The sequence below is a fragment of the Natrix helvetica genome, assembly GCF_964273705.1.
Source record: "Natrix helvetica genome assembly, chromosome: 1".
Taxonomy (NCBI): Eukaryota; Metazoa; Chordata; class Lepidosauria; order Squamata; family Natricidae; genus Natrix; species Natrix helvetica.
This window is the reverse complement of record NC_138548.1, coordinates 206,536,100-206,550,092: the sequence shown is the minus strand read 5'-3', so window position 1 is coordinate 206,550,092 and position 13,993 is coordinate 206,536,100. Positions and strand designations below refer to the sequence as shown.

Below are 13,993 nucleotides of genomic sequence, written 5' to 3'. Positions count from 1 at the left end.
CCCTGAAGCCAACACAGCTAATGCAGAACCAAACATGGTATATTTGTGGGGGCATCAATACAACTTAGCTTTCCCCACTCACTTGTTGCCCACCATCAGAACAGCGCCAGACGTCTCTACACCTTTAATAATTTCATAGAGCATTCCAGCTAGACAGTCTGAATGACCAGGTGGGACAGTATTTGTGGAAATTCCCCATTAGTGAAAGCCCTGCCTCTTTTGCATCTGGCGACCCTCAACCGAGAGCTGTGTTTCTGGAAATGCAATTCTGGGATATGCAAAATAATGCCAGCTCAGCAGATTCTTTCTTGTACACAAAAGCTTATCTGAAAATGGTTCCTCCCGAGTTTGATAGTCACAGACGTAGAACTAGCCAGGGTTTAAAAAAGAGAGGAAGAATCACTCATCCCCCCACCACGCTTCTCCCCACCCCTCCAAGGTTTATTTTAAGTCATTTTAGATCATGGCTATACGAAACCTGAGAACTTGTAAAAGTAGCTTTTGTTTGGAAAAAGGCTGACCTAACCCATAAGCTAAAGATATAGTAGAAAATAGGACATGGGAGGCAGCATATCAATGACATTAAAAAAAAAAACCTGCTGAGCTGGCAAGTAATCTGATATATTCATGAAGCAGATTGTTAAATAAAGAGGTCATCATACCCCCAGCTTGGCTAGAAAAAAGAAGATCCACGCTGAGTCAGATCATGGGCTTGTGTGGCCCAGCCCCAGCACTTCCACATATGCTTCTACAGACTAAATTTGTATCCTCTGGCATTCAAAGCAGGTACTCTATCACTAAGCAGCAGCCCTTTCCTTAAGCGCCTGGGTTAAATTCTCCATGCAACATCCATTACGCTAAAGATCCCTGTTCTGGCTTATAAATTATAAACAGGACATTTGGAGTGAAAATGACATGCTATTCAACGGTCAGCCTTTTCCTTCTGTTTCTTGGAATTCAGTTTTCAAAGTCTCAGTTATTTCAGTTTTGAACCAGCTCTGAAGGACAAGTCAGGTTGATGGTCTAGCAGAGTGATGGCTAACCTTTTTCTCCTCACGTGCCAAAATCTCGCACACGCATGACAGCACGTGCGTATGCATGCCCACACCCATAATGCACCCTGTCCCCCTGTGCAGGAGCGCATGTCCCCCCGCTCCCCCAGCTTCCTGCGCATGCACAGGGCACCTCCCCCCCTGCATTCCATTTTGGATCTGGCAGGCCTCCCTGAAGCCTCCTGAAATCAAAAATGGGGTGCAGGGGGAGGCACCACCCCTGTGCTCCCCACACATGCGCATGTGAGCCCCTCCCCACATGCACGTGCATCTTCCGTATGCATGGCAGAGACCCAAAAATCAGCTGGCCGGCAGGAGGCATGTGCGTGGTGGAGCTGAGCTGGGCGACAGCTCACGTTCCCACAGAGAGGGCTCCGCGTGCCATAGGTTCCCTATCATGGGTCTAGCATCAGATGAAGATTACTTTTCTGTCTGAACATATGGATGGACAGTGAGGCTATTTTCTGATCTAAGAGATACAGGGGGGGGGGGAGTTCCTACATTTTGCATATCTTATGATAAGAGTCCAGAAACTGCAGAAGGTCGTTGAGTTTTCCATTCCTGGATTGGATATATCTTCTTTTGCTTTCTTTACCCAACCAAGCTGCAAGCACAGGAAGCTGTTTGCTTGGGCCCATTCTGGGACTGTTGGAGAAGAGGGAGTAAACTTGATGAAGCAATTGCAGCCAACGCATGTATGGGAAAGACTAGGATGAAGCAAGAGTCGAAGAAACTGCAACACTTCTTGAATTTCCTTCAAGTACGCATGAAGAGGGGGACAAGGTTCCTCCAGAACGAACTCACATCAAGAAAAAAAAATTAGGCGAGCCTTTTCCAACCTTCCCACAAGAAGAAACAGGAGAAGCAGAAGTCTCCCTTCCCCAGCATATTACAAAGCTAGCAGCACCATCAGAGGTTGTACTCAGCCGGTTCTCTCCGGTTCGAGTGAACCGGTAGCAGCGGCTGCGGGAGGCTCCGCCCACCCTCCATGATGTGATGTGCAAGCACTCACATTTGCAAACCAGTAGGGAAGGTAAGTGAACCCCACCGCTGAGCACCATCCTATGCCTTCCTATTCAGAAGTCCCTTTTAGTTCAATAGGATCAGTTTTATAGGACAAAGCTGCAGACCTGGTGGGAAGTAAACCTTGCTCAATTCAATGTGGCTCACTTTTGAGAGGATATACTCAGATTTACTCCATAAATCTCTAAACTGTGTAAACATGGGAGTTGTAAAGAAGTCATTACTAGTCATATCCAAGTATCAAGACTGAACCTAGCTATTGAGACAAAAATCCAAAATAAGTTTACCAACATAGATGGGGGTGGGGGAATTCAAGTAGGCTTTCAGCTTTTCTTGGTTTGGCTCCCCCTCCACCAAGCTGGAACTTACAACCAATCTGCAGACTGCAGGGTCCCCCCCACCCCCCAATAATCAAAATTCAGAGATTTGGCAACTGGCATGTATTTACAATGGTGGCAGCATCCTGGGTTCATGCGATCACCATTTGCAACCTTCTCAAGATGCTTCCGACGAAGTAAACGGGTGAAACTGGATTAACTTCATGATCATGAAATTCAATAAATGACTACAGCAACAAACAAGCAAAAAGTCATAAAATTGGACACAACTCGCTTAACAACTGCATTTCTTTGCTATGGAAATTCTGGCTCCAACTGTGGTCATAAATCAAGAACAGCCTGTACACAATTCTAGCAGTGGGAGGAGACATTAGTGTCTTGAGATCGTTGGGGTTGCATCCCAAGGTTGGGATTTGGGAGAATCCTTCTTTATAGGGCTGAGGACCCTTTTTTTAGAGCTTAAGTTATACGATTCATCTGTTTCTCACTTCAGAATAGAAGGGAACCATGCCACTGTTTTTTTGTCATCATGGTCAAAAGCAGGGGTCCCCAAACTTGGCAACTTTAAGACTTGTGGACTTCAACTCTCAAAATTCTCCAGCCAGCATAGCCTTAAACCATAGTCTTAAAGTTGCCAAGTTTGAAGACCTCTGGTCAAAAGTGTCTCAAATAGGTTGTACACCCTTAGGATCTGCAGAATTCTCAGATAGAGCTCTCTTTAAAAACTGCCAATTAAAAGATGTTAAACAGCTATTCTGGGGTTTTTCCCCCACCCCTTTTAAAAGTGGATTTTAAAAAAATGGCAGAAAAAGGGAGGAAACAGAGCAGATGATGAAAACATTTTTGACCAGAAGTAACGCAACTGCAAAATAAAAGCCTAGCATGAAAGCACTTATAGGCTATGCACTGGCCAGACCAGCTTTACGAAAACAGGAGATGAAAGATCTTTGAATTCCAGTTGCTGGGGAAGAACGGTGGGGAAGGCATGCCAGTTGAGAAGAGAAGCCCACGGCTGAAGTCTAGAATCTTAGGACCGGATTTTGAGTTTTCGTTTAGGCTCCTCGGTTAAACAACAATCAGCTCTCCAAAAACCACTAACACCCCATATAATTCTACTTGAGATGAGAACAAATCATATCAGCATCCGGCACTTAGGATGAGGAACAGGTAGCTGAAAATATGAAACACATTGGGGAAGCCCCTAAGATTTTCACTGCTACTTTGATCCCTGCCCTTGAGGAGCTCATGATTGAATATCACTGCCACATGCAAAACAAAAAACAAAAACACCAGAATCATCACATTATGCAAGGAGGTTTTAATTGAATATGTCCGTGTATCTTGTGGGTGGGCATTTGAAAATATTAGATGCACTGTTTATCGGTTTATTGGCTAGAGAGGGAACCGTATTGGGAATACAAGCCAGATAACTAGAAGCATCTCCCATTTGTAAATTTATTACTATCTTCCCTTTTTTCGAAAAGGAATGATTGGTATGAGCCATCAGTAACATCTGCCTTATATTAGCCACAGTGATTACATTTAAAAACCTCATCTAATACCATATCTATTCCAACAAGCAGATCCCAAAACTTTGTTGAAATTTTTCTCAGCCCAGTTATCAAAAATCCTCTGAAATATACCGTATTTTTCGGAGAATAAGACGCACCTTTCTGCCCCCTAAAAGAGTGTGGAAATGTTGGTGTGTGTTATACACCAAATACAGACATCTTTGGCCTCCTGAAGCCCCACCCCTGCATCCCATTTTTGTGAAAAACAGGGTGTCTTTGCTTGCCTCCAGCCCCCAGGAGCACTCTGCAGGCTTCAGCAGGGCTGGGGGAAGGCAAAAATGCCTTCGTTTTCGTGAAAAACAGACCGTTTTCCACAAAAATGGGGGTGTTTTTGCCTCCCCCCCCCAGCCCTGCTGAAGCCTGCAGAGTGCTCTTGGGGGCAGGGGAGGACAAAACCCTTTTTTTCTTACTTACATCTTCAAAATCTTGGTGCGTCTTATACACCGATGCATCTTATAGTCTGAAAAATACGGTAGATGTTTTGAGAGGAAATCAGGCTGTTATACGGTTATATTAACAGCAGGAGAACATAAGCTTTCATTTTTTCCAATATAATGATTGGGTTGGCTCTCACTGCCCCCCTCTCCCATGCTTTAATTTTTAATTGCATAATTCGCCAGGCCCATGTAGCACAAGATGAGGCCCAGAGCATCCACTGAATGCCTCCGGGCATGTTGCTCAATAATGGGTCCTTACAAACCCTTGTCCCCAGGAAGAGGTTCTCCAGATTTCTGAAGGTCCTTCTTCTTGACCACCTGACCTATGTAAATGTATCTTGTTTGAGAATCCATAACTACCCTAACAAAAAGGCATCACATTTCTCTCTAGTAAGTGCACATCCAACACTTACCAAAGCCTGAAGTATGTTGACTTTTTCTTTACCACCAAGTTATAAAATCAAGTATCAGGCAAGACTAACAACTCATATACTCCTCTCAAGCCTGCAACAATAGCAACAATCTACCCTGACCCATCTTGTATATACTGGAACAGCCTCAATACAAGCCATAGAAGATGAGAGCCTATGCTAACACAGCAGAGGAGGAATACTTTCTCCTTATCAAGAAGGCAGTCTCGGCAAAGCATGTATTTGTATGTGCATACCAAAGACTTTTTAAAAACAGAAGGATTTTTAAAACCTACTAATGGACAGAAGCTGAAAATAACAAGAAAATCTCTTAGAAAAAGCAAAACTATGATTAAATTTTTCATTCAGAAAAGGTCCTCTAAAACCTCAAACACACGAAAAAGTGACCTGGACTGCATGTCTGATCAAAGCTTTTATCTGCTTGGCAACCTATAGACATACTACACTCCAACTGTCACCCCTGTCCCAATAATGGGTATTGTAGTTGCACCTGTTTGGGAAAATCACAACTCTTACTACCAGTAGTTTCAAAATAGGTTGAAGCCAAATTGAAATTCAGCTTTTTAGACCAAGCAGTATAGGAGAGTAGAACAAAGAAACGAGTCAGGCCTTGGTGTAAGAAGGACACTATATCCAGGTGAAGCAAAAGAAGTCCAAAGCAAATAAGTCCCTTGATTATTATCATACTATCTTACATAGCCCCCAAAGGGTAAGTAAATGTTTAAGCACAGTGTCTCTGTTACTAATGACAATAAGGGACAATTACCTGAAAGACAAGACCTTTCCATCTTCCAAATCAATAAAACAAAACCCGAAGGATGGCGAGATACAAACATAAAAAAGAAACAAATGGAGAAAGGCTAGAGAACAAAAATAAACGAGTTCTTTCAAGTGTTTCGAACTCTTTAAAGTATAATATAAATGCTAATGCATAAAATCAACATAGAGCTTCAGAAGGCTGGGGCCAGTGAGTCAAGTTTTATGCAACAAAGTAAAACTGAAGTGTGAAATTGCTTGGATTTCCTGGCATGTCAATTAAATTTATCTGAAAAGGGACACCCACCAAACCCTGTTACTGGCACTCCAAGCAATACTATGTGTTTGCATTACAGATGCCTAGGCAGAGGGTATGATAGGGTGGGGTGGGGTGAGAGGAAAAGAAACTATCACAGCCTCCTTCAACTGCAGCAAATTCCAGAGGTGGACCGAACTACCACTTCCATCATCCCCCACCAGCATACCCCATTCCTTCACCGCTGGGGATGGATGGCTGTGCAGCAGATTCGAACCACCGGCATTCTAATCGCTTCGGTTCTTAGTGGGAAGCGAAGTCCCACCGAACTGAAAACGATTCCCTGCGGGCTGCAGAAAATGCTCAAGTGGGCGACTTCAACCTTCAGTGTCCAACAGGGGCTTCCACCGCCACCCCACTCCGCCTTTCTAGGCTGCTTCGCTTTCTGAGCCGTTTCAAGGCCTTGCCCCGTTCCCGTCCTCGGAGAAAGAAAAGCTCGACCCCACCACCCCGTGCAACTCCTTTCTCCTGGGCGAGTCACGAGGCGCAGAAAATGCAGGAAAGGGGAGCCCCCCCCCCCGCCCCACGTTTGGGCTCGTCTTTCCTTTTCTACGCTAGTCGCCGTTTTCCCTTCGCAGCGGGTTGCTGTCATCGTTCCCCTAAGGAGGGATCCGCCGCCGGCTCGAGTCGGCTCTTACCTTGGCTTGAGGCGCCGCTCTTCTCGTCCAGGCTCACGCCCTTCTCCTCTGCCGTCCGCCCTTTAATTCCATCTGGGGAGGAGAAAAGAGAATCGGAGTGGTGAGCGCCGGAGGAGCCGCTGCTGCTGCTGCTGCTCGTTTTAGCGGCGGTGCCCAAGGCTGGGTGCAGTCCTGGCATGGGTGGACCCTCCTCCCGGCTGCTGCCTCCCCTCGGCTAAGGGAGCGCGCAGGGGAGATCCGTTAAGCTGCTTTGCTGGGTTCACACGCCACGGGTCAAGAAGGGCAGCGAGCCATGACGGGGCCAATCCTCGTTGCGGGCGCTAGAGATCAGCGGCGAGGCGAGGCAATCCCTGCCAGCTCCATCACTCAGAAGCAACAGCCGCTAACGCCTCTCCAGGCGGATCCACCTGCGCCCGGCCGGCCCCCGCCGTTTCTCCCCACCCGCGCAGCCGATCGGAACCAAGGCGCCGGAGGAGGACCGCGCGAGCAGGGAACGACAGAAGAGGAAATGAAGGAAAAGAAGGGGTAGAAAGGGGGAAAACAGAGGAGGAAAAAAATAGAAAGAAAGGAACCCGCACTGAGCAGTGGGGGGAGAAAGTTGCATTGTTTGCCGAGGGCGCTCGCGATTGGCCCAACCTCGACCAATGGCAGGGCACTCGGAAAGTTTGCTGTTCAAGTGCTCCATCTGGTGCTCGGGAGCGAAGCACCCGCCTCCCCTGCGCTCCACTCCTTCCCATACGCGAGAGTCGTAGGACGCTGATCTAGTTCGGCCGAATTCAAATGCTAGTTTCACAAGCCGAGATTAATTTTTTGGAAATGTGGGAACGTGCCCCGCGATTGATGACGACGGCTTTGGAAGTGCTTGGCAGTCGTCGTCGTCCCCCCGCCCCCTCCCCCCGACACGGAAAGGGGATAGTTTCCAAAGCTGCCCTCTTGGTTACTACGAGGTAATGGGCAGGGAGTTACATTTGAGAGTGCAAGATCAGCTATGAAACAAGTATTACGAATACGATAATGTGTACTAGGAGATATAACAGTATGTATAGTGTAAAAAACTGTGGATATAACCGGTATATATCGCTGTTGCAAAGATGAAACTGTAATGTATAACAAACTGTATAATAAAATACTTTAAAAAAACAGTGAAAATGCAAGATCAGCTATGATATTCTGTGGCCTAAGAAGCAAGGCCCGGCAGTTCACAAAGCTTGAAATACAACATGGGGACAGTAGTATGAATTTAAAGCCTGATAATTTTAATCAGAATTTATTCAGAACACTCCCATTGATATGATTTGGAATATGTTGCTTACAGGTAAGACCTTGTTCTATCACCATTTCCAGTAATGACCATTTGCAGTTAAGGAGGAAAAAGTAACTTTTCCTAACATTTTATGACCTGTAAAGCAAAGGAAAGCTGCTGTAATATCGTAAGCAAGTTTCACTTAGCAACAACTACTTCATTTAAAAAACAGAGTTGCCAGACCCAATTCTGGTTGTTAAACAAGGACTGCTCGTCTTACTATTTGTAAAAGTGGATGATCCATATTCCTGCACTGCAGGAATAATAATGAATTCTTAAGTTGTAATTCTCCTTTAGAATCAAACCAAGTCTAGAGAGTGCCGAGATACAGTAAATTTGTAATTTAATTTTTAACTGCCATCTCTTACTAAATGTTAGGAAAGAGACTGCAGTTTACTGGGAAGGGCATTCTAAATTCAATGTGTACAATGAAAGTGGTATAATTTTTGTACCACTACGCTTTGGTACACAATGACTGATAGAACTATTTCAATAGATATGGTGAACCGAGATCAGAGTTCATACTAAGACATGCTGTAATAAAGTTTTGTTGAATAAACTATGCATTTATATCTTATTAAGGCATAATATGGGTCATGTTGGTTTTACAATACTGGTAGTTAAAAGTATTGTATGAACCCAATTAATGTATGAAAATCTTAGTTTAAGTGGGTTGTGTAAATTCAGACAATACTTGGAATCTTAAGAAGAAAATCAATCTGGTAGATAGGTAAAATTTTAGTTCAGCTAAAGTCTATGATTTGGCTTACATCTGGTACAACTTACGACCACAATTGAACCCAAAAGTTATGTTGTTAAGTGAGACATTTGTCAAGTGAGTATTGCTCCATTTTAAGACCTTTCTTGCCACAGTTGTTAAGCGAATCATTGTAGCTGATATGTTAGTAAGACAGTTCCTAAGTGAATCTGGCTTCCCCATTGATTTTACTTGTCAAAAGGTTGCAAAATCACATGACCTTGGGATAAAACAATGGTCATAAGTATGAGTCAGTTGCCAAGCATGTGAATTTTGATCACATGATCATGGGGATGCTGCAAAGATCGTAATTGTGAAAAATGGTCATAAGTCACTTTTTTCAGTGCTGTTGTAAGTTTGAATGGTCACTAAATGAACTGCTGTAAGTCCAAGACCACCTGTACTAAGTGATAGTTCTCTTAATTATGATTTGTTTATACACCATATTAAACTATTAATACAACTGCAGCAGTTTGGTTTGCCCATCAGTTTAGGCCAACACCAATTAAAACAACATTAGACCTCCAGCATGATGTAGGAACTTAAAATTGTATTTACATGGTACAGATTTATCAATCACAAGTACTAGTCATCTTATATTGGACTGTTGCACATGGAAACTCCAAAAGGTGAGGTAACTGGATAACCCATGGCAAGAATAATGAAGCTGTAAAGAGTTGGCCTTCTGTTCCATTAGGATAAAAATTAAAATCAATGAATTGCACAGCAGCTATGTTTAAAGCCAGGTAAAGAAACCCTAAAAGCGAAACCTTTCCATCCTCCTCAGTACTGGGGAGTCAATAAGAAAAACCAATTGCTTTATGTAAGAGAAGTAATCAGTATTGGATCATTGTTTGGGTCTGCAGGGGCTCAGATCTCTTGCTCATGGAATTGACCAATCACACGGGGGATAGTATTGAAATCATAATCCCTCTAACCTTAACAGTCTCTGGGCGCAACATCCCCTAACTTGGTATATTTTAGATTTAAAAAGCCAAATCTCCTCTGAGCCTGCATTACAATTTCCCCAAACCCCAGCCATTTTGTGCAATGCATCTGAAATGCTTCAGGTTCAGGAAGGATTTGCTGCAGCCTTTCTTTGTTGCTCTCGGAAAAAGTGAGAGTGACAACAGAGAGAGGTTGGTGGGTTAAAGGAACCAGGTAGAAAAAGATCCTACTCCAGCATTTTGCCTTGAGAATGACTTGCTGAGCCTCAATTGCAAGACTATAAATGAAGCTGAAACATGTTTAAACAAATAAACACATTTCCTCATCACTCTTTAAGTTACATGAAATATTTCTACATTTTCATTTAGTGAGCTGTGCTTATTTGAACTATTTTTGTAGTTCTCTCTCTGCCGTCCTCTCCATTTCTTTGAATAGAATAACTGGATGATTTTGCTGCATAATAACTACAGTTGAATATGAATGCTTTAATTCATATAATATGGTTTTGCTTCACATGCTGTGAACTGAAGCACTATGGCTTATGGCCTAATGTATTGCACAAACTCAGCCAATTGTGGTTTAAACCGTGCCTGAGCAAACAATGGCTGAATTCACACACCATGAAAATTCCTGTTACTTTTAACCATTTTCTTGAAAAAGGCCATTGTGTTCCAGCCCATTCATAACAGTAAGCCATTAACCATCATACACAAACCACAATGGCTGGGTTCACAGAATTTGGCAAGCTAAAACCACACGTATATTATTCTACAGTGCATACAATCCATTCTTATTTTGGGGGAGAATATGGATCAGGAAATTGAAGGCCATGGAATCAGAAGGAAGGTTTCAAAATCACATAGGATGTTAAGCAGGAAGATTTCATTGTCTCTGTTAATCTTCCCAAATAAAGAATCCAAGTATGCTTTATTTCATTACTGTCATTTCCTGTACCCAACCTCCAAGGGAATCAGTCACTAGCGACACTTCCTTTCAAGTGGTCACCTCACTGACATTTGCTATGACCTACTCATCAAACCTGAAACGAAAGCTACACATCAGCAAAAGAATCATAAAATTAGCACAGGAGGTTCTCACATTGCTATTTATACTCCTGGAGAAAAACATGGCGTGCAAACACTGCTTGATTGGAATATCACAGTCAGAGTAAAATTACACATCAGGCATGTGATTGGGGGGGGGGGGGACATTCCAGGAAAAGAGGTTATTTTAAAAAAAATCTCAGGATGTTAAAATAAAAAGCAAGGATAGCATAACCAAGGTTAAAGGCCTGCTTTTCATAGTTAAGGTCCCCGTTCAAGGCTCTAGCTCCTAGATTAGCAAAACAAATTGAGAAATGCTTGAATGCATCTGCAACTGGACCAACAGTAGAGGCATAAAAAGCTATGATACTTTAATGTGAATGGTAGCAGAGGAAAAAATAATTACGTATTTCTGTCTGAGCACCATTTCTCCCCCAAAAAGTCACTATTCCTAAAATGGCTTTTGTCCTGTAAAAGAAACAGCTGTTTAATTCTTCCTAGAACAAATAATAACCTGGAGAAGGGATTTTGTGGAGTAAAAGACATCAACTTCCTCCCTCGATCCACCTCTGTCAGCCCATTTATTTATGAAACCTATAATCTACTCTATACCTAATCTGAAATGGAATCTAATAATTAGGATTACTTTAAAGTTATTGCCTTCTAAGATAGATCAGTTCCTGGTGATTTACAGTTTCAGATCCATTCAGGTTTCATCGCATGGCAAGGTAGCTCACAATCTCTTTCCACATCACCTGTTTTGCTTTCCAATCCAGCCTACTAAACCCTGGGTTTTCCACAGGGCTCCCCATGCAAATACTATCAAGGCAATATCCCTGTTTTGTTATCTAGATCAGTCCAGGTCAGCCAGATTAAGTAAGTAAGAGAGAGAGGGGAGAGAGAGGGGGGGGGAGAGAGGGGGCAGAGAGAGAGAGAGAGAGAGAGAGAGAGAGAGAGAAATATAAATAGCAAAATAAAAAGTACAAATCCTCATCAGAGTTAAGATTCCCCCATACTTTTACTTTAAAAGGAAAAGAGGGATACACATCCATTTCTAAATGGATATTTAACCAATTAATAGGCTACAGCTGTATCTTCAAACCTCTGTTGAGTTTAATGATCAGGAAATAAGGATAAAGCATAAAGGCTTTAAGCTGCCTCTTAATCATAGTTAAAGGATGTCCTACCTTGGTCTCTAATGAAATTCATGTCATTGAGCTGCAGTGGCACAGTGGTTAGAGTGCAGTACTACAGGCTACTTCTGCTGATTGCCTGCAATTTGGCAAAATCGCACCAGCTCAAGGTTGACTCAGCCTTCCATCCTTCCGAGGTGGGTAAAAATGAGGACCCAGATTGTTGGGGGCAATAGGGTAACTCTTTAAACCACATAGAGAGGGCTGTAAAGCAGCATATAAGTCTAAGTGCTATTGCTAGTGCTATTTCCATTTCATACTATTTATCCTCCCCACCACCACCACTCTCTCTCATAAAACTGTGTACGGCATCTGTGACATTGATAAGACTTTCCACCCTCATCACAGAACAAGGAAGAGGTGGGAAAGCAGTGATGCTGACAAAGAGTATCAACTACTCATGGTGAAGAAAAACAAACATCAAAGTATCTCATGCGTGTAGATTAAATGGCAAGCAAGAATGCAAAAGGTGTTTTTTTGGCCTGAATTGCATTTATGAAGAATAGTGTTCTTCCAAAAAGAAAAAGTCATTTGTTAGAAACAGTCTATTTTTACCTTCCATCACCAACTTTCACCAAGCTGACTTCAGAATAATTTAGAAACATCCACAGGAGAGGCAGGATAAAAGAAAAACAAGATGGCAGTCATGATTGAAGTCCTCCTTCGTGTTGTGTGTGTGGCCTATTAAAAAGTGGGTGGAGCTTCAAACCTGTGGTCACAGCTGCTCTTAATCTCAGGTTACCCTCTGAAACAAATTATACTTCCGTTTCTCAGTAAGTATGCTCAGGAAAATGACTGCCAAAATGTATCATCATTTTAAAACCAATAATAGAAAATCCCTTGCAATTATTATTCTAGGTATAAACAATAAAAAAGAACCTAGATATACAGAATTTGTTGAGCTACTATTCTCATCCGGATTCACTGTTTATTTAGATTTGGGCTTTTCAAAGTTTAGAATCTTTATCCAAGTTTCCTGATTGTGCCAAAATAAAAAAGAACCTTTTCACTGGCAAGCTTTGATACACTGCCATTTAGGATACTGGAAGGGTATTCCAGAAGCCAAAGGATTTTGCCAGTCCAAGTTTGGATACAGGAAATGTATACTGTTCAATCCATTAAACATATCATGTTGTTGGAAACTTGCATAGCCCCTTCTTTGTATGCTTATTCCAACATAAATCCTTCTAACTTCAGCAGCATTTTCTTGTAGCAAACATGCCTCAGATTATATTCTTAGTGAATTAGTCTCCTGTCTTATGTATAATGTATTAATAGCTCCTACTTTATAAGGTTTTCAAAGAAGGAACATTGTTCTAGCAAGAGTTTGGCCCTTAGGTTAGGTGAATGATGTCTTTGATACAGTAGCCTTTTTTATTCTTGTGTTCTATTATTTATGTTTTTAATGCTTTTTTATTATGTTGCACTCTATCCAGAATCCATTAGAGTCAGGGTGGGCCATAGCGAAACTTGTTTTAATGGGAGAAGGGAAGGGGAAATTTAGTAAATCAAAGAATATGTTACAGGGCAATGCAATTAGTGCAAATTACATCATTTGTTCATGATGTATTACATTACTGAGACAAGCATAACTTATATTTCTATCTTGCTAACTATTACACAAATGCAAATAATCCTAATGATCTGGCCATGGAGGTGATACAAAGTGCAATAGCATTTAATCCATTGAGTGCAATATTTGTTGCATCAAAATCTGGGAAATTGAAGAAACCTGAAGGTTAGTATTACTAAAAAGGAAGCATGTTATTTTTGCTACTTTTCTCCATTCTATTTCTGTTTAAAATGTTATCCACTTGCTTCTCCAATGCAGCTCTTGTATGTGATCATTCTCTACACCACCCCCAAAGCAATAACCTAAGATGGTTAGACTGAAATTTGCATCTTCCCAATATAAACCTGGGACGCGGTGGCTCAGTGGCTAAAATGCTGAGCTTGTTGATCAGAAAGGTCGGCAGTTCGGCGGTTCGAATCCCTAGTGCCGCATAACGGAGTGAGCTCCCGTTACTTGTCCCAGCTTCTGCCAACCTAGCAGTTCGAAAGCATGTAAAAATGCAAGTAGAAAAATAGGAACCACCTTTGGTGGGAAGGTAACAGCGTTCCATGCACCTTCAGGATTTAGTCATGCCAGTCAGATGACCACGGAGACGTCTTTGGACAGCGCTTGGC

General features: G+C 42.4%; 1 protein-coding gene across 8 annotated transcripts in view; it reads right to left on the bottom strand.

The window, feature by feature from the left end:
- The window catches only part of HDAC7 (histone deacetylase 7), a 229,121-nt gene that overhangs the window by 143,752 nt on the left and 71,376 nt on the right, over positions 1-13,993 (bottom strand). For 2 of the 8 annotated variants that reach the window (XM_081938922.1, XM_081938927.1), the window contains exon 2: positions 6,563-6,634. The exons of 2 other annotated variants lie outside the window; for them this stretch is intronic. In XM_081938922.1, coding sequence (XP_081795048.1) covers positions 6,563-6,634 — 72 coding nt within the window. Of the gene's footprint in view, positions 1-5,618; positions 5,642-6,562; positions 7,676-12,361; positions 12,513-13,993 lie in introns of those variants that run through there. 4 more of the 8 variants (XM_081938923.1, XM_081938926.1, XM_081938921.1 and 1 more) reach the window with 4 other exon arrangements.